Source organism: Spermophilus citellus (assembly GCF_964194105.1).
Source record: "Spermophilus citellus genome assembly, chromosome: 8".
NCBI classification, from domain to species: domain Eukaryota; kingdom Metazoa; phylum Chordata; class Mammalia; order Rodentia; family Sciuridae; genus Spermophilus; species Spermophilus citellus.
Window position 1 is genome coordinate 125354909 of NC_138189.1, and position 21897 is coordinate 125376805.

The window sequence follows — 21897 nt, forward strand, 5'->3', positions numbered from 1 at the left end:
TCCGGCAAAACTCTGTGTGTACGTTGCCTCAGGCACAGCTGCAGATTTAGACCCTCGCTCAGCGGCAAGAGCAAGGAAGGATCCCTGGAGCCGGGCGAATCCTGTCTCCTAGGCAACACAGTAGCGCGCAGAACCTCTCCCCCAAGACCTAGACAGGTGATGTCACTTCCTTAGTCTAGCCGGTTGCCCCCGGTGACGCGTTAGGCGGAAGGGCGGTGCTGGGTACCCAAGAGACCCGGCGTTGTAGAAGTCACTTCCTCCCGGGGACGCCGTTGCCTAGCAACTGCCTCCCGCCTACGGCTTTGGCCCCGCCTCCTTGCTTAGTCCGGGTTTCCGAGCGCTGCCAGGCCCAGACTGAGGCTAGAACCTCCTGCTCCAGGCGAGTGGCTTGGTCTTCCAGGTCTCTGGGAGCCGCTGTGCGACTGGCGGGGGTGGGTACAGAACGCGGGACTTCGGGGTCGCGACGGATGGCGGCATTGACAGCCTCGGGGTGTGCACAAGCCGGGCTCATGCTGGGGGCCCTGGCGCGTGAGCAGCGGGTCGGGACCTGGAGGGCACCTGGCCCAGCCGGGAGTTAGTGTGGTACTGGGACGTGCGCTGATGCGGGTGATCCTGCGGCCCTGGTCTAGGCCTTCAGCTTGGAGCTTGAGCAACAGCGATGTTAATACAAGCATTGCGGAAACCTCGTTTTGTTTTTCCCAGCCTTGTTAACACTTTCGTGAGGGACAAAAGTGGCTTGAAAAAATATCGCTGGCTATTTGTGGTTAAGCATTATGATTTTTTTTTTTTTTTTTTTTTTTTTTTTGCATAGAGCTATAATGCAAGCAATTTGTATATAGGGCTAGTGCTTTTATAAAGTATACAATCCTCTTGGTGGACTTAATAAAGCGTGACTCGTTGAGAAATGCTTTGCTTTTTTGAATGGAAAAGGGGAAAAATAGGATGTTATGTATTAATTGTCAACTTTTATTTTTATTAACCAATTGCAGTCATTTATTTGCTCATCCTTAAAAATGCAAGACTATTTAAGATAACTTCCACTGACATTTTTCTTTTCTTTTTTATTTTTTAGAAAGAGATTTGTGGTGAGAATTTATTTCTTTATAAGAACTCCACATTTGTAGGTGAAGATGTAGTCAATGTTCATATGATACTTTTTAAATTTGATTTGGCTATTTTTTCTTCTTTAGTTTATTTTTTATGTTAAATGTAGTAATAGAAATTTTTAAGCATGCAAAAGTCTGATTTGGTTTTCATCTCTTTCAGCCACCATCAGAGGTTGAGTGAATTGCTCCAATTATTTATTAGCTATTTGATAAAGGTAACAAGAAAAGATAAAGTATGTCCGACGAAGTTTTCAGCACAACTTTGGCATACACCAAGAGTCCAAAAGTTACCAAAAGAACTACTTTTCAGGTAAAATATTTCAAGGCATTTTGTATTGATTTTGTATTATGAATGTGGAACTTGGTGGTTATAGGAAGTGGTCCTTTATAAAGCAGGAGTAAGTCTTCTGTTCTTTTTGAAGTTTTGCAGATCATTTATCATGTTTGAGCACCAGTATTACAAATCCTCCTTTGTGATTTTAAGGCCATCAAAATAACCTTAATTGTAGGTTCTTACTAAGTTAAAAGTTAAAATGCAACTTTAAATTGTTATTTTCACATAAAAACTTTTTTTTTTTTTTTCCTATTGTAGCACAGTATGAAGTTTTTTCTCCTGGGTCATTACAGTTTTGAACTTAACCTTTAAATTTTCACTATGGGTTATATATGTTTCTGCAGTATGCTTACATAAAGTACCAGTTTGGGTCTGAGGATATAGGTCAGTGGCAGAGTTTGTGCTTAGCATACAGGAGGTCCTAGGTTCAATCCCCAGTACCAAAATAAATAAATAAATAAATAAACAAGAAAAACTCAATAAACCCCCAAAACAAAACCAAAAAAAAGTACCACTTTCTTCCAAAATGGCAGTTTGTAACAAATCCTATATAAATCGAGTCCCCTCTTACCTATTACTATTTAGCTCAGATTATAATCTGCAATTAATTTGTTTGATATTGTCGTCTCCTTCAGTTTAACAGCAGGCACCATGAGGGTGTGCCCTTGGTGATGGTGATTTGCATTGAGTCTCCTCACTCAATTGGGTGCATGGTACAATGTAGGCTTAGAGTTAATGTACGCTAAATAAATGCAACTTGTTTGAAAGAATTATTATTTGTTTGCAAATTAATTGTAGATATTATATTCCATCCTATTTGAATGGGAATTGATTTTAATTATCTCATTTCAGGATGAGCTAATAAGAGCAATTACAGCTCGCTCGGCCAGACAGAGGAGTTCTGAATACTCAGATGACTTTGAGAGCGATGAGATTGGTATGTGAGAGCATGGAAAAGTAAAATATTATTCTGTATGTTGCTTCATTACATTTAACCTACTCCCCTCCTCCAAAAAAAAAAAAAAAAGACTTGTGTTAAAATAATGCCTTTGACTTCATTAGTTTTAGATTTCCAACTTTTACTGGGTTAGAGAGCCAGTCTTAATTTTCAAGAAGTTTTTTGATTGTCCTTGATTGTTTGTGAATATGTATTTTGAATATGTAAATTAACTGACACCAATAAAATGATGACTGGGGGTAAACTACATGGAAGAGGACAAGTTCTTCCTTAAAGTTAACACTAGGAGGCACAACAGCTAGTTGGTAACTGGGGTACAGAAAGCTAAATTTTAGTGTACCTCAGAAGCATTTTTATAAATGCTAGTTATATATCAGGTCTTTGGACTACAATAAGGTGTCCTTTTAAAAACGACAGACAATTCACATTGTATATATCAATACCATTTTGATATAATTTGCTGTATTTTAATTAGGTAAAAATATTAATACTTTAGGCTTCATTCAAATATTAACTCTGTACCCATACAGAATTCTGAACTTGAAATTCAGTGTTCTACTCTTTGATATATATTCAATCAATCAATGTTCTCTGTAAAAATAGTAAATCACTGCTATATTTTTAAGTTAGCATTCTTTATTATCTTTGTTTTAGTAAAATCTAATATTTTTGGTATGGATGCAGTTGCATTTACAACATTTATGGGGAAAACAATCTAGTTAAACTCTTTTGCTTACAAATATTCTTGATTTTATATGATGAAATGATTCACAAATGAAGATTTTACTCTCCAAAACAGAATCTGAATGTCCCAAGACTGATTGTTATTTTTTGGAATCTTTGGATGGCATTTCCCAGAGTAAGTGCAGTACTTGGCACCCTGTGGGCATTCAATAAATACTTTAAATAAATTAATGAAATTGAAAATTTTATTACATAAATTCAAATTCAGAACAGACTAGATAAGCTGTTTTTAAGAGCTGCAAAATAAATTTGCACTTAAACATGGTTATAAATTTACTTCAAACCCTTTCTAGACTTTAAGGTAATCTTTCTTTTAAAAAAGATTAATATGACCTTAAGAGATTTAAAATATACTATTGAAAACATTTTTTCTTGTCTGTTTTCAGTTTCATTGGGTGATTTTTCTGATACCTCCGTAGATGAAAATTCCATTAAGAAAAAAATGAATGATTTTCATATATCAGATGATGAAGAAAATAATTCTCCAAAACTATCTTTTTTGAAAACCAAGAAATCAAACAGTGACATAACCAAAGATGGGCCAGAATTTTCTGTCAAAAACAACGAAGATGTGGCACTTGATGGTTATGAAGACATGGTGGTAAATTCCTCATCAGAATCTCAGGATAAAGATCAAGATGTTGAAAAAGAAAGAATTAAACTAAAACCTAAACCCAGAATTTTTTCACTCAAAAGCACATCTTCAGGTAGGTTGTTAGATACTACAATTGTATTTCTTGAAAATTTATTTTAAGACAATAATTTCAAAAAATCTTTATATGGTAGGTTGTATATAGTAAGAAAAAATAAGTCATATTTAATTTACAGTTTTGTAGAAATAAGACAATTGAACCACAGAGAAAACTCATAATTCTGATATCCAGTTGTATATTCTGTCTTCAATCTCTTCTGGTGCCTAATAAAAAGCCAAAGCACCTATAGTTATATGTAGCTGCAGCTCCCAAAACACATATTCCCATAAGCTTAAATTTGTTCTTAGGGATGGAAACACAATGGAATGCTTCCTTATTCACTCTATACTCTCAATACTAAAACTGTCATTTCCAGAGCTGAGTCGTCATAACTCAGTGATAGAGTACTTACCTAACATAACATGTACATAGCCCTTGTTTCAATCTCCATCACCACAAAACAATCATTTCTAAACCAATATTTTGCCAGAACAGTTTTTTGGCATTGATATATTTTAAGTGTCACTGCTATTTGTTTATCAAAGTTTCCAGACACTCCTTAAGAAAACAGAATCTCCATTTGATCTTTCGATAGCATTGGAAAATTTACTAAAATTCAGTTTTCTGAAAGGAAATTCTTGGTGTGATCTGGGAATACAAGAGTTCTCCCAAGTATTCTACTGAACTCCAAGCACAGTGGATCAAAGGTGGAACAAAGCTGGAACCCGCCCCTTGAAGTCCTTTGGAAGATGCACAAAAATTTGTGGATGCAAGGTTAAGAGTTTGATATCTTTCAGTCTTGTTCCTTTCATTTTATAAAGAAAATTTTAGTTGATGCTAGCCTTAGTAAAAATCTCATCAGTAAATACAGTGCTGGTGAACATTTCATACTTTTACTGATAATATCAGACAAACTTTATTTCAGGCATGCATTAGGAACTACTTCCTTTTGCCTAGCACACAGAATCCCACTAACTTTGAAAAGAGGGAAAGATGCCAAAACAAAAAACCCTTGAATAAAGTCTAAGACACTGAAAAACAAGCCATCATAAATTAGTTATATCTGACTTCAGCAAATAGGTTGTCTCACTGTCCTCATAGGGAGGAGGAGAAAACCTGCTCTTCCTGTCCTACAAAATTGTTTTGAGAATCTAATGAATGAGTCTCATAAACTGTAATGCACTACAAAAGTGTAAACACAAAGCATAATGAAACCATTAACTTACTGACATACTTTCCCAGGGTAATGAGTGAAACTGACAATGGAGAAAGGGAACATACTTGACCTTGGTTATTTAAAAAATATGAGCATTTAGCATCAAAAACAAAATGTTCTCAAACACGTGGAAGAATAGAATTAGAAATGAATGGTAGATAACTAGCAAAATAAAAATTTACCTATCTCATGTTAAAAAGCTGCAGTGAGTTAAGATGAACAAAGACATGTATTTTAGCCTCAAGGTGGCAGCATGACTGCAAATGCTCTACTTAGGCATCTGCAACATTATGTTCAGTATATGTAACACAAAAATAGTAGCTTAAGTAGAGAACTTAGATATTTGATTATAAATGTTAAAAAGCATTTGGAAATGTATAGACTTTTTTCTATCTTAGAAATTTTTACTACTTCTGGAAGAGGAATTTTAGTATAAGATATATTAAAAAGTCATTATTTTCAGGTTTTTTATGTTAAAGAATAAATTTGAAAATTTATTTAGTGTTAAGAAAAGTGCTGTATAGAATTCTTTAAGGACCTAAATGAATATATGAATGATTCATTCATGAAAGAAGTACTGTGCTTTATGAGCTTAGCCTTATTCTTCTATAACTTCTTAGACTTGAAGTGCTTACAACAGTATTAGAATAAATTAAGCATTCTATTATTATTTAGCATCTGTCTATAAGCAAATTATTTTACTTATTCATGCATATACATTGAATATATTATGTCTCATCATACTAAAAGCATTGTGATGGTAAATAGGAGTGCAACATTGAAAAGGCTTAGTACCAATCATCTAAGACTACAATTTAGTAGGAGGCATAGAATAACAACAACAACAAAATAAGTTAGTAATGGTGGTGGTAGGGCACATCATGGATCCCTACTTTTCACTGAGTATGGTGGAGATATTTGTTAATCCACCAATATCACACAGATGGATTCAGGGAGAAACTGCTCCAAAGAACACAGGAGTGATTCACAAACCAAAAGGAAAAAAAAAAAAAAAAAAAGCTAAGAAATGTTTACCACCATTGTTAATGTCACTGAGCACTTGTGATATGTCTGGCACTGTGTTACATACTATATATTTTCTTGCCAAGAACCTATAAGCACTTAGAAAATTTTAACTGATTTGAACAGTGGGAAAACTTCAATGTAGATAGAGGTCAAATAATTTATATAAGGATATATAATAAGTGTCAGAGCCACGACTCAAATAAGAGGTATTTAAACTAGTCAAACTTATGGAAACAGAGTAGATTGGTGGTTGCCAGGGTCTTGGAGGAGCAGGGAATGGGGAATTGCTATTCAACAGTTTCAGTTATAACAGATGAGTAAGTTCTAGAGATCTGTGTTCAACATTGTGCCTATAGCTATAGCTAGTACTGTATTACATGCTTAAAAATGTTAAAGAGGGTAGATCTCATGATAACTATTCTTACCACAATAAAATAAAACGTTGACTTAGTACCTTCTTTTAGGCATTGTCCAATATTCTACTTAATCTGAGGTTCAAAAGGTAACAAGCATCTTTAGGAGGAGAAACCAGAAGTGGATGTTTTAGGCAGATGAATCAGCTTAGGAAGAGATTTGGTGACAAGAAAGTTGTATAGCCTGTGTGTTAGTTCACTATCCCAGGAACAGAAATTAGAAAATGGGTGTGCCAGCAGACAGGGCAGCAAGGCACTCAGGGACACACCAGGAAAGCCTTTCATTTTATTCAAAGGTCATTGAGTTTTTATTCTATAGGATTAGATGATGGGGAGCCCTTGTAGAATTTTGTGAAGGGAGTGATGGGGTCTGACTTACATTTTATAGATATCCCTGAGGCACTGTCTAGAAAGAGGAGATGAGGAACTAACTTAGGGATGAAGAGCATAAAATAAAGGAGAGAGATATTTATCAAGTGGAATCATTGGCTGTAGTGATTCTTTGGTTGCAGGCAAAATGGAGGGAGGAATCTAGGAAGATTCTTTGACTTGGGGTTGAACATTTGACCAGAGTTTTAGTTATAGCTAAAATTGGCAAGGAAGCATTTATAGTGGTACCAGTTTGACAAGATTGTGGAATCCTCTAACAACATTCATAAGCCCTTTGGTAGGTAAAGAAGAGGTATGTGTTAATTAGCCTAGTTGTAAAGTTTTAGAAGAATACATTGGTAGAATAGTGAAGAAGTATGTGTAATAGGTAAAATTTAGGCAAAAAGTATATAAATGAAGAAAAATCAGTGATTTGAGGGCTAGAAGCATACCAGCATACTGGTTCTTATTTTAAACTGCAACTTGGGAAAAGCAACTGTGAAATTTCATTCATTTATTTTTTCATTTGTTTGTCTTTGTGGTGCTGGGGATAGAACCTGTGGCCTCCTGCATGCTCAGTTGTGTGCTCTATCACCAAGCTAAATCCCAGCCCTAACTATACAATTTTAGTGGACTCAAAGAATGGTAACTCACTAGTCGTGTTTTTTCATTCATTCCTCCAGTGAGAGGGTAAGACTTATCCCTTGTGTGCCAGTGTCATCATTTTCATGCTTGTAACAGCACTTACCTTTGTCTTGTCCTTGTGTTTGTCTAAGAAGACCAACAATCCCAGCTACTCAGGAGGCAAAGGCAGAAGGATCCCAAGTTCAAGGTCAGGCTCAATAACTTAGTAAGACCCTGTCTTAAAATCAAAATAAAAAATAAAGAACTGGAGATTTACTCAGCGGTAGAGTGCCCTTAGGTTCAATGCCCAGTTAAAACAAACAAACAAAAAACCTTTGCTATCAGTGATCTCCCTTCCCAACTTGTTAAGTCCTTGGACAGGGCCATCGTCACTGTTATGAGGATCAATAGTGTGTACATAGCTTGGCTTCAGGTACTTTAAGATTTGATGCACGAACCTCCTCATTTTATTGAGGCAAGGTTTTATGTTTTTTCAAATGTTTTGAATATTATGAGAGTTCATAAAGTTGAAGAGTTAACTTCTTATAAAACTAAAGTATACTGATCACTTTCAGTATACTTTAAAGTATCTGATGGCAACATTGTTAAAAATTGGGGGCCATGAATTATTCCTTATCTGGGTCTTATTTGAGCTTATGGATAAGGGTGTGGTCTTCATCTAGACTTTCTAGGACATGGCACTGGAGGGAAGTTTGGTGTCTCTGGGGCAGTGGTCAAAGCCAAAGTGTTTTTTGTTGTGTTTTTTTTTTTCTCCCAATCATCTTAAAACATTTTATTTTTTAGCAGAAAATAGCAGCAGCCTTGAAACAGATGACCATTTTAAGCCTTTACCTCTGCCAAGGAGCTTGTTAAGAAAGAGTAGGCACGTGGAGGAGAAAGAAAGACTAGGAGAAGATAAAGAAACTGCTCTCAGTGAAGACTTCAATTCTGCACCTTCCCTTCCAAGTCTGGATGGCAGACAATTAGAAGCTGAGGAAAAAACATTCTCTGAAAACCTTGATCTTGAGGTTGGCACTACTGCTGAGCTGTTGAATTATGTTCTTGAATTCAGGCATTTGCCTCTGATTACTAGAAAAATAGAAAGAGAATGAATTGTGTGCATGCATTTATGTGTATGTATGGGTCTTACATGTTTGCTTCTACAATTGATAAGAAAATAATTTTAAGCTTTTTTTTAATAGACTATATTTCACTGAGTCCAAAACTCCATCAATTATAAGACATACTGTTATTTTAAATACCACTAAGAAAGAGCGAGATGCTTCCAATTAAGCCATAATTTGTTTTTATAAGATTCTACCCATTTCAGAGAAAGTAATGTGTTAAAATAATTTTGATCTAATGAGTCTACATAATAGTGTATATAATACTGTATATCTCTAATAATAATGCTGATATATATATACATATATATATTGAATTATACAATTTATGGCTAAGGACAATATTAGTGTCATTTTATGCATTTGGTTTTATTCATACAACAAAGTACTGAATGTTCATGACACTGCTTTATATTCTTTGGGATATGCCAAAGTGAAGTTTAGATATGACTCTTTGGGTTTCCAGGAGGAAGTCTGCTATGCAGCATTATTAAGGGAGAACATTTGTCCCTTCCTTTTATATTTCACTATAATAAGTGAACTTCTTTCTTACATTTTGAAGGAGAAAGTATGGGAAAAACATTCATCCTCCATAATCTGTGTGTGGACAGATCAGGGAAAAAGAACTAGACATTACCTGATCAATCTTACCTCTTTTTCTTATCACCTACCTGCCATCTAAGTGTGTAAGGATGCACTCTCTGGGGGTGGTGCAAGAGGAACCAAATCAGGATACTGATTCAAATTTTGCTCAGCATTTCTGTGCTGTTTCTTAATTTGTTTTAAAAAATCAAGAGAAGAAACCCAAATAAGTATTTTGTATTTAATTATCTGATCAATTGAAAATTGTATTCATTTCTTATAGACCATATAACAAATGGCCACAAACTGAAAGATTTAAAACAACATAAATTTACTCCCTTAGTTCTGAAAGCCAAAAGTCCTAAATCAAGACCCAAATCAGCAAGACCCTGTCCCTTCAAATGGCTTTAGGAAATCCTAAAATTTTCCAGAAATCCTTGGCATTTCCTAATTTACAGCTATATCACTCTGATCATTGCCTGCATCACCACATGACCTCCCTGTTTCCTTTGTGCCTCTGTTTCTCCCTATTCTTTTCCTAAAAAAGATACCATCAGAATCAGACATTGGGGATCTAATTCAATGGCTCATCCTAACTACATGCAAGTACCTTATTTCCTCTTAAGGATTTCTGGATAACCTGTATTTTGGGGACACACCATTTAAACAGGAACATACCTAACTTTAAGTGATATTTTTAAACATTTTTTTGCCTCTTTTTGATTAAGAAAAACATTGCTAAAATTTTTAAAGTTACATTATACTGTGAGAAAAAAATTAGCAGAAAATATCCAACTATAATCCCACCACATAACAGCAATGAAGTTTACTATTCTTACCCCCTTTAAAGCTGTTTTCCCACATTTTTGTCACTAATGTATCATCGTAGTCTGCATCATGTTTTGTGTTGTGCTTTTTCTATGTCTCTTAGCATTAGGTTATGAAGCGTTTCCATGTTGCTGGGTGATTTTAAGACCACATGCACATTAATGTCTGTAACATAGCCATAATGTACAACTGTTATCTTATTGCTAGTTTCTTCTATATTTAACACTTTAAATGTTTCATATTTTGCAATATGAAAGTCTTCCTAACTGTGCTGTAAGACCACTATCTCAGGGATTTCCCATCTAATTTATCTTTTTTTCCCCTATGTATAACAACTTCTGGCTCCTCATGATCTATTCCATCTACATTGAGTCATGCTCTAACTTCTTTATCTTTATAAACACTTTATCTTTATAAACACTCAATTGAAACTGCACCTTTCCTTCTGCCTTACAGTCAGTAACAAAATACCTGAGATAATCAACTTAAAAGGAGGGAAGATTCAAAAGTTTGGGGAATTTAGTCCTTGGTTTCTTGGTGGGGTTGCTTTGGGCTTGTGGCAATGAAGCGCATCATGGTGGAAGTGCGTTGTAGAGATATGTTCACCTCATGGCATCTGGGAAATAGAGAGAAAGTGAAAGGGTCAAGGTCCCAATATCCCCTTTAAGCATACACCATGAATGATCCAGCTTTCTCCTGCGAGGCTACCTCCAAACGGTTCCACCACCTCCCCATAGTACATGGGCTGTGAACCAGAATCTTAACATATGGGCCTTTGCGGAACGTTGAAGATCTCAACTATAGCATAATCCTGCAGATGTCACAATCAGATACTCCAAGGGTGAGCTGTGCAGGCTTCCTCACTACATCCTTACCTCCTCCTACCTTTTCTCTGTGTGTTTGTGTGGGAATGATTGAGGATCATTTTTTAAAATGACCTAGCATCCTAGAATCAACTCTGTTGATCAATACACAGTATTTTATTATGGGATTTAATTTGTTAACAATTTATTAAGGTTTTTACATAAATATTTATGAAGTCTGTTGGTCTATATTTTTTTTTTCTCATAAGGTTATTATCAGGCTTGTGTGTCAGATGAGTTAGGCAATAACTATTCACCCTTTATTTTCTAAATTTGGTAAGAATCCTTGAGGAAAAAGATTCACCAGTTAAATGATCTGGGCATAGAAATTTCTTTGCATTAAATTTTATTTTTTATATATATATTGGTATTGAGATTTTTCATCAGTTTGGTAATTTTTTTAAAATAAATTTGTCTATTTCACCTGACATGTCAAATTTATAAACATGCTTTTTCTTGATAGTCCCCTGTCATTTTTAGGATCAGGGGTCATCATATCATTTCATCTTTTATTTCTGACATTTAATTTATGATTTTTTTCTTTCTTTTTCAATGTTGATAGGCATTGTTTAGCTTTATGAAACTTTTCAAAGAACCAATTTTGGCTTTGTTAATTTTCTCTATAGTTTGTTTTCAGTTGGGCTAATTGTCAATTTTTATTTCTTCTCTTTATTTTCTTCAATTTGTTTAATTTGTTTAAGCACAGGCTGATTTGTTTATGTTTGAAAGTTTTCTCCTTGATTTTTAAGTCTTGAGTCCTCTGTTGAAAACCACTGAAAGCTATACGTTTTTTTATACTGCTGAACATCAATGTCCTTTCTTTCCATCATGATTTTCTTTAACCTATTGGTTATTTTGTGACGAATCATCATTTTTCCCAAATATTTGGGTCTTCTCTAGATTTATTGTGGTCCAAAGAATATATCTTATGTGATTTCAGATTGTTAAGAGTTGGTAATGGCCCAGCCTAAGTGTATCCTGTGTTAAGTGCCATTTGTATTAGCAAAGTACACTTGTTTTTCAGGTATAGGATATAATGCTTTACAATTTCAGTTTGATTAAGGTGGTTGTAGATCACTCAGATCTTCTCTATCCTTACTGATTACTTTAAGTGAATGTCTTATAATAACAGTTTGAGTCACATTTTTTTTAAATCAAATCTGAGAATCTATGCATTTTAATTCTGGTGTTGTGTCAATTTATGAGTGTTTTCTCCATTTGCTTTTAACATAAACACTGATGCAGTTGGTTTTAAGACCAGTTTGTTACTGTTTGTTTTCTCTTTGGTTTGTTATGTTATTCGTCTGTTACTCCCTTCTGCCATTTATTTGTATTTTTATTATTTATTTATTTATTTATTTATTTATTTATTTATTTATTATTTATTTATTATACTGGGAATTGAACCCACCATGATATATTCCTGGCCCTTTTGTGTTTTCGACAGGGCCTCACTAAATTGTGGAGGCTGGTCTTGAACTTCAGTTCCTGAATCACTGGGATCACAGGAGCATATGCTCAGCTCTGTTGAACTTTAAACTGTCCCTGTTTGCACTATGGAGTTGATTCTGTATTTCACATTCCATATAGAAGCCTCACAACAGTTCAGTTCCTTGTAGTGCCTCGTCTATTGTGCTGCCTTTGGCATGGATACTACGTCTACATGACACAATTCCCACAATGTCATGTTATAATTTTCACTAATGAGGCTTTTAAACTTTGTGTCTTAGATTTTCAAAGAATTAAAAGAAGAAAAGAATGAATATATTTATAATTTTCTTTTATATAGTGATTCTGAGGCTCTTCTTCCTTCCTGTATATCCAGATTATCACTTCATGTTATTTCCATTTAATGTTTTTGGTTTTTTTTTTCCCTGAAGGGCAGATTGGTCAGTGATAGGTTTTCTCAGCCTGTGCCTACCTTGAAAGTGCTTATTTTATCTTTATTTTTGAAGGATGAATTAGTTGAACATTTTGACCGAGATAGTTCCTTTCTTTGACCCCTATCTCTTTATCAGTTTCCATTGTTCCTGGCCCCTTCTGTATCTGTCGAGAAATCAACAGTCACTCATTTTATTATACTCCTATATAAAATGTAGGAGTTTCTACCTGTTTTCAGTATTATTTTCTGCCTGTTTTCAGTATTATTTTCTTTCAAGATTTGTTTTTCTTTGAATTACAACAGTTTGATTATAAACACGTAAGTCTGGTTTCTTTATATTTTCTGTGTGAGGTTAGTTGAGCTTTTAGGATCTACAAGCTGATACCTGCCATGATGGGAAGTTGGTTTGTTTTTTTTTTTTTCTTCTTCTTCTTCTTTTTTAAATTTTGCTACATTATTTTCCTTTTCTTTCCTTTTGGGGCTACAATTGTATATGCATACTTTTTTGATGAATCTCACTGATCTCAGAAGTTCTATGTGTCTTTAATCTTTTTCCTGTTTCTTTAATCTTTTTTTCCACTTGTTTTCCAGATTGAATAATTTGCATTTCTCCAAGTTCACTGATCTATTCTTCCATCTCTGATCTGCTATTAAGTCTCTCCAGTTAATTTTTATTTCAGTTATTACAGAGTTTAACTCTAGAGTTTTCATGGGTATTTTTGTATTTTCTACATTTCTGTGATCCCCATCTGTTCAGCTGTCATGCATACATTTTCCTTAAAGTTCTTGAACAATCTTAGAATAACTACTTTAAAGTCTTTGATAATTTCAACAGTCAGGTTATCTCAAGATTGGTTTCTTTTTACTATTGTTTTTTTCTGTCTTATTTTATTTTCTTTTTTGCCTTCATGAGTCTATGTTGTTGTCTTCTTTCTTCATCTGCTTAGTGACTTTTAATAGAATACAGGATATTATGAATGATGTGTTGTAGAGATTCTAGAGTGCATTGTGTGCCTGTGAGCATATATTCTGGTAAGTAGATATTGTGTCTAGATACAAGTTTTTACTTCTTTCTCCCTTGCAGTAGATATCAGTAGGAATTCCTGCTCAGTTCTTCCAATTTCTAGCTTCTGTGGTTTCCTAAGATCTTCTGAGGTCTTCTGAGGTCTTCTGAAGTCTTCTGTATGCCATGTACAGATGAGCCAAAGGTTTTAGAAGAATTCTTCAGATTCCAAGGCTACTTCCTCCTCAAATGTATTGACTCTTCTGGGCTCTCAAGCCAGGCTACTAAGTCTGTAGCCTTCTACCACTTGAACTCTACAGGTTGAGATATACCATAAATCCCAAAGCTACAAATGTGCAAATCTCTTCAAGTGTAACTTTGTCTTTCAAGGTAGACTCCAGTGTCTCAGCCCTTCTGACATTTTCCCAAATGTTTTCTTCTTATTGCTTTTGATATATAATTTCCTATGTGCTCATAAAATATTGAAGGAAAGAATATTGCTATTTATGCAACAAAAATAAAATTCTTACATTATAATATCATCACCTTTAGGCTAGTTTATTCTGTAGAGAATTGGGGGTTTTGGAACGCAATACAATGATTTCTTTTTCAGATTTTGAGTAAAGTTCATGTGCTTGAAATTTATGTACATTTTTCACCTGTAATATTTGGAAGTAGCTGTCTACTTGGTTTTATAGGTTGCTTTCATTTGGACTACTAGTAATAATTGTTTGAAACTAAAATTTACCAGGCACGGTGGCACGCATCTGTAATCCTAGCAGCCTGGGAGACTGAGACAGGAGGATCATGAGTTCAAAGCCAGCCTCAGCAACTTAGCAAGGGCCTAAACAACAACAACAAAAAGGCTCAGTGGTTGAGGGCCATGGGTTCAATCTCAAGTACCAAAAAATAAATAAATAAATAAATGAAGAAGAAACTAAAGATTTTTATTTTGTCTTGATACTGTCCTTGAAAAGAATATTGGAGAAAGAGACATCAGGATCAAATCTTTACCTTAAAAATACATAATAGATTTGATTTTAGAAGAGCAGGAGTTTTAAAAATTGCTAAAAACAAATTTTGACATAACATTTTGATACAGAGCTACAATGACTCTTTTAGTGACCCCTTTTACTGACCCAAACACCAAGGGAAGCATTTTTACCTCTAGTGGCTTATGCTTTTTTATGTAATTTTTTAATTTATATATGACAGCAGAATGCATTATAATTCTTATTACATATGTAGAGCACAATTTTTCATATACACATAGTATATTTGTGTCTTCATACATGTACTTTGGATAGTAATGATCATCACATTCCACCATCATTAATAACCCCATGCCCTCTCCCTTCCCCTCCAATCCCTCTGCCCTACCTAGAGTTCATCTATCCCTCCCATGCTCCTGCTCCATGTCCCACTATGAAGGCTTAATGCTTTTTTGAGGTTTCAGCAACAAACTTCTAATAATGCAGATTCCAAAGTTATAAGATGGTTTTAATAATGCTATGATGTCCATAAATACTCGGAGCGAAACTTACATATTAAATACATTTTTTTTATTAAACAGGATCCATTGTTATCAAGTTTATCGTCATCAGCTCTTAAAGAAAGTCTTGGAAATTCTTTTTCACTGGCACCTGAGGGAAAAGCATCTATAGAAGGTAATTACATTCTAACTAATGTGTATTATTTATGAACTCTGTGTTGTTTAGGACACTGTAAGAAAAATGATACTTTTCACGGTTACAGGGAAAATATATATTTGTGTTTCCCTGGTTTTTCAATCCTGACTGCATAGTGGACTGTATGACTTTAAGTGCAGAAGTAATCACTCAGTGCCTCAGTTTCCCTAAATCTTGCCTGTCTCAAAAGACTATTGTGGGGCTGGGGTTGTGGCTCAGTGGTAGAGCGCCCCTCTAGCACAGGCGAGGTGCTGGGTTCAAGCCTCAGCACCACATTTAAAAAATAATAATAATTAATTAAAGATATTAAAAAAAGACTATTATGAAAATTAAATGATACAGTACAATTTAGCCACTGGCACTGGCCTACTTCTAGGCACAAATGGAATGATCACTTAAGGTGAATTATTATACTATGCACATTGCTGCAGTGGTTTATATAGTATACATAATGGCTAGGTGGACTTCCAAGGTTTAACCTTGGTTTGAATCTAGCACCTCTACATGAGCAAAGTAACAAGCCTCTCTGACTTTGTATAATGGTTTTTTAAAGTGTGGATAATAATAATATCTACCTTATAGGGTGGTTGTGAGGTGTAAGTAATAATAATAATACATGTAAAGCCTTGAACAGTACCATAGTAAGCACGTAGTAAATGTGAGGTGTAAGTTGTGAATGTGCTTTGTTTTCTTAGGGCTTAATGAGAGCTAAAAGTCACAGCTGTTTCTAGGACTGGGAGGCATAACTAACATTTATTAGGTGCTTACTATGTAGTATAATTTTTGTCATTTTACAGAGGAGAGAAACTGAGGTGCAGACATTGGGAAACATAGCCAAGGTCAGTGCTGGAGCCAGAGGTGGAATCTTTGGCTCCAAAGTTCTTGTTTGTTTCTCCAAAGAACCCAGTAATGAATTGAATCATGTGCGCTTTTCATGTGAATATATGACTGTAATGATAATGGGATTTTAAAACCCATTTACCTCTAAACAAGTTCAAAGGGGAAAAAAGGCCATAATGAAAGCCCTAGAATTAAGACTTTTAATGATGAAAATACAGTTTGGGCCTGCAGGTAGATCCTGGTAGAAATGAAAGTTGGTGATCCCTACAGAGAACACTGATTTCTTTCTGTCAAGCATCCTGAAATGTGGGAGAATCTGAATAAAAGACACAATTCTATAAAAGAACAACCAAGTCCCCTCCTGACATCCCCCTGAACCTGTCCCTGGGAGTACTGAGGGAATAAGGAATAGACCTGCCTTTGGTGCCCTTGGGTATGGGACGGCGCACTGCAGCACTGCATCCTGGTGGGCCTGAACCTAACTGGACTGGCTTTATTCTCTGCATAAAATTACATTCACTCTTGGTTCTCTCTGCATGTATACAGCTCACCTGTGATGCTAGTAACTGCAGTGGCATGCAGATGTGTGCCTCCTGTTTTCACAGTTTGTTGTTCCAGCCAAGAGCACACAGGATTTAGAACTGAACAGATGTTGCCATCTCAGTTACTTGGTTTATATATCAACTAGTTCTTTTGATGTGTGTTGGTTTGGGGTAGTGATTCCATTATAATTATGACTATGCTGTTTATTCAGAGTATTTAGTTTTGTTAAGTGTTTCATTAGATGAAGAGTAGACATTTTTCTTTTGTAGAACACTTTGGGGGAAAAATATCATTATGATCATTTTTTTCATATTTTATTTTGCAAGAAAAAAGAGTACATAGGACTGGGGATGTGGCTCAATGATAGAGCACCTGCCTAGCATGCTTCAGGCCTGAGTTCAATCCCCAGCACAAAAAAAAAAAATAAAATAAAAAATAAAAAAAAAGGAAAAAAGAGGTTATATACAATCTTAATTTAAAGGAAGGTATAGCATCTGCTTATCTACTTTTAATTGAGGAGAAGATTTTAGTGTTGTTATTCCTTCTCAAAATAGATCATAATGGAGAATTTCCTGAAAACCATAATTCCTTGAAATTAAATGAAAATGAAGAGAATTCAGATATGATAAACTGTGTTACTGCTGAACTTGAGAAACCCCAGGAAATTCAAGTGCCTGCTGACAGCCTTGAAGAAGAAAAGGAAAAGGCTGAACTGGTGACAGATGGTGACTCAACAATGGATCCCTTGCTATTTCAGTCTCATACCAAGGCAACAGAATCTGCAAAGGTATTTCTACAAACTTATCTCTTTTGTACTACAGCTTGGAACTTGAAAAAGGGCTTGAAAGTGTTGTGTCTTCTGTGTTCTATACTTCTGTATTACTTGTGGGAAACTCATCTTTTGATAGCAACACGATGTTGTCAAATGCTTCCCACTTAATTCAGTAGAACTTTATCTTCAAGAAAGATTTTCAATTAGTATAATGAAACCCAGTGTTCCGTTAAAAATCACCAGTGGTATGGTCATAATGTACTTTATAGTATCTCAGAAATACCTATAACTGTATATGTTTCTATAAGTCTTCCCATTAGAAAAATGTAGCTGTCTGGAACAATTTTGGAGATTTTTGAGATAGTGAAAGCTTTTTTAAATATCATTTGAAAACATTTTAACTATTTTCCTGAAAATCAAGAAATGCTTTATAGATTATCATGAGGAACATTATTATTAAAATCTTGAGAAACAGATTTATGGCACACAGAATTACTTGTCCCTACAATTAATTGTACCAAAGTACTATACTTTTTAAATGAATAGTATAGCATTTTTACTCTTTATTTATCCTGAGTTTAGTGTTTATCTCTTATTACTGCAGTTTGCTAGCAGCAATGCTTACATTACTAGGGGAGGAAAGTAGTTCTGGCAGAACACTAGTGACTGAACAGGACTTTCATAATATATAGGGTTTTTTAAAATTAAATGTATGGGAAAGGATCTTAAGTCACGTTCCAAGTATATTATCCTTAGCTGCCTTCCCTAGGAAAAAACTACTGCCGAGTTAGAAATGTATGCATATCCATGTTCTTATTTTAATGCTAGCACCCACCCACCCATCTGTGTAAATAGAAATTTTTTTTTCTTAAAAGAAAGGATAGTCTTAGCTGGGCACAGTGGCACACTTGTATAATCCCAGTGACTCAGTAGGCTGAGGCAGGAGGATTGCAAGTTCAAACCCAGCCTCAGCAATTTAGTGAGTTCCTGAGCAACTCAGTGAGATCCTGTCTCCCTCTCTCTAATAAAATATTAAAAAAAAAAAAAAAAAAGAGCTGGAGACATGGCTTGGTGGTTAAGCACCCCTGGGTTCAATCCCTCATACCAAAAACCAAAAGAGATAGTCTTAGCCAGGTGCAATGGGGGTACACTTGTAATCCTAGCTACTAGAGAGGCTGAGGCTAGAGAACTGCAAGTTTGAGGCCAGCCTCAGTGATTTAGCAAGGTCTTAAGCAACTTAGTAAGAACCTATCTCAAAATAAAAAGGGCTATGGATGTGACCCAATGGTAAAGTACCTCTGGGTTCAATCCCTAGTATCAAAAACTAAAAAAAAAAAAAAAAAATTTAAATAGTGTACAGCTTATAGGTGGAGCCCTTGAAATGCCTAATAGAAGCAATTATAAATTAGAATAATCAACTTACATGCTTATTAGAATAAGTAACAAGTAAGATTATAACATATTTTTTTGGCTAGACTCTTAGCTTTATTCTCAGTCTCTACTAAGTGAACTTTCTTAGGTTTGAGTCTAATCACCCCCTTGTTAAAGTATCTTTGTTGGATCCTCATCATGAGAATTAAACCAAAACTCCTCACCACCACCTAATGATTTCACGTGAGTCTTCTCTGACCACGTGTTCCTCCACTCCCCCCGCCATTCCCCAGGCTTCAGTACCACTGACTTCTTGTGTTTTTCAAAAATCACTCTGGGGTTCTAAGCACTTCTCCTTTTATCCCACAGATCATCACGTGAGTCCTTTCCTCATCAGTCTCTAATCAGCATTACAGCAGCCCCTCAGCCCCTCTCTAGTCACTCTGTTGTTGTCCCACTTTCACCTCCTTCGTGAGTCACATTTGTTTATGATTATGGCCAGTCACTCCTCTCTGAAAGTTAGTATCCCTGAAGGCCTTTCATTCACAGCTTTGTACCTAATACCTTCTGTGCTTGACACATGATAGATGCATAAAAAGTATTGCTTTACTAACAGTTTCATCTCTAAGCCTAACCGTGATTGTTCTGGTGAATAATCCATCTATGGATTATTAAAATGATTAAATCTTCTATTTAACAGAAGGTGATCGAAGATAAAAATATGAAGAATAAAAAGTCCACAAACAACAGAGCATCCAGTGCAGGTGGCAGGTAATTAAGTCATCAACATACCTCATTCTTGGGTTTCCATTCCAGCAAGACTCATTTAAATTTAAATTTTATAAGGTAAATTTGATTTGGCATTGTGGATTTTCTCTTAATTTTTTTCACCTCTCAGATGACTGGAATAGATACTTCATTATTAATCCCTACAGTGGATTGTATTCTTTTATAGCAAATAATAAAAATAATAAAATGTTTACATCTCTTCCTGATTGTTTTAAAGCCTGGAATATACATAATACATTCGTTCTCCAGGATCTTCCCTCAAAGGACATTTTTCTTCTTCCTTCATGTCATTGCATGGCTCTTAGAATAGAGCTTCTTCTGTTTTTGCCGAGATATTAGATATAAAGTGATAGTAAAGCTGAAGTCCAGCATTATTCTTCTCTATACGTATCTTTGTCTAACACATAAAAAATTGTACCTAAAGTCTCTGGGTTTTATGGACTAAGTGGGTTTTATGGACTACAGTGACAAGAATTGATACAGGTTCATATGTATTGCTGCTGATGACTATTGCTAACTTCTCTGTGCTAATCAAAACCTTCTGCATCTTTTATTCAGATTATGATTATAATTAGTCAAGTAGAGCAGGGCCAGCCAACTTAGGTACATGGCTATTAAGTACTTTTTTTAGACACTGTAGGCAGTTCAGTCCCTGTTGTTAACTGCTCAGTTCTGCCCTGTAGCAGGAAAGCAGGACTTGCCCATACATAAATGCAGGAACAGATCTGTGGTGCATTCAGCTTTATCTATCAAGCCACAGGTTGCCCAGATTGTCTCCTAACCCCTGACAGAGGGTACTATATTTTCTAACTTTATATTTAGAATGGTTTATGTAACAGAAAGTATTATAAGAAAATGTTAAAAAGTGCTTAAAACCCACTTTAATATTATTTTCTCTGTATAACTTGAGATATGACCCATTTTTTAAAATCTTTTAGTTGTAGATGGACACAATAGCTTTATTTTATTTATTTATTTTTATGTGGTGCTGAGGATCCAACCCAGTGCCTCACAAGAGCAAGGCAAGAGCTCTACCACTGAGCCACAGCCCTAGCCCCCGTGTTTTTGTTTGTTTGTTTGTTTTTGTTTTCGTTTTTGTTTTTTAAGAGAGAGAGTGAGAAAGAGAGAGAGAATTTTTTCAATGCTTATTTTTTAGTTTCGGTGGACACAACATTTTATTTTTATGTGGTGCTGAGGATCGAACCCAGCGACCCGCGCATGCCAGGCGAGCGTGCTACTGCTTGAGCCACATCCCCAGCACCCCCACCCCGTATTTTTTTTTGAAAGGTTTTAATTGTAAACACCTAAAAAGTACAGCTTAAAATGATATCACTTAAAGTTATAAAGTTTAAGTTAGATTGAATAGCACTCTTCGTACACTAAGAAACTACTTTTTAGCTATATCATTATGAAAGTAATTATAATGTATTAAATAAATTACAATAGTTTTGAAATCTAGGTGCATGTATTCTAATAGATCTCTCTTCTAGCAATTGCAATTGAAATACTTTATCTTGATTCATTTGAAATTTTTCAGATTAATGACCTCTGAGTTTTTAAAGAAATCCAGTTCTATAAGGAGAAGTCCATCAGCAACTACCTCTTCTCACTATCTGGGGACTTTGAAAGTCTTGGACCAAAAGCAGAGTTTAGAACCTGACAGAGCAGATCACATAAGGGCAGCTGTTTATCAGGTAAAAAGAATTAATAATTTCCATATCAAAGAATGAAAAGACTTTACCAGAAATTTTGATGCTTTGGTGGTGGTGATGTTGTTCTTGTTTCCGTCTTATAATTTTTGATTTGTGTGCTTGAGGTTGAACGCAGGGCCTCACAAATGCTTATCGTGCCCTCTACCACTAAGTTGCACTCCCAGCCCCAAAAAAGTATGGTTTGATACTTAATTTGGGGCAGAGGAAAGTTTCCTTTAAAATACTTAAGCAAACCAAAGCTAGTTTACTCAATTATTAGCTTCTGTGCTTTTTTTTTTTAAAGATGATCATTGTCATTTCTAAGAGGAGAAACCATAATAATTTATAGAAATATAACAAAAGCCAAAATATTATAAGATATATGTTTTCTCCTTTCTCATCCTAAAATCTAATATTGTTTATGAACAAAAGTAGTTCC

The 21897-nt window shown here is 35.2% G+C and overlaps 1 protein-coding gene across 3 annotated transcripts in view; it reads left to right on the plus strand.

The window, feature by feature from the left end:
• Positions 1-276: 276 nt before the first annotated feature.
• MAP9 (microtubule associated protein 9) overlaps positions 277-21897 on the plus strand; it is a 33242-nt gene continuing 11621 nt past the window's right edge. Inside the window, exons 1-9 of one of the 3 annotated variants that reach the window (XM_081304964.1) lie at positions 277-379; positions 1267-1416; positions 2293-2377; positions 3529-3849; positions 8287-8510; positions 15338-15431; positions 17390-17622; positions 19679-19749; positions 21305-21461. In XM_081304964.1, the coding sequence (XP_081161090.1) occupies positions 1342-1416; positions 2293-2377; positions 3529-3849; positions 8287-8510; positions 15338-15431; positions 17390-17622; positions 19679-19749; positions 21305-21461 (1260 nt within the window). In that variant the 5' untranslated portion in view covers positions 277-379; positions 1267-1341. Of the gene's footprint in view, positions 432-1266; positions 1417-2292; positions 2378-3528; positions 3850-8286; positions 8511-15337; positions 15432-17389; positions 17623-19678; positions 19750-21304; positions 21462-21897 lie in introns of all 3 variants that reach the window. The other 2 variants (XM_081304963.1, XM_081304965.1) reach the window with 2 other exon arrangements.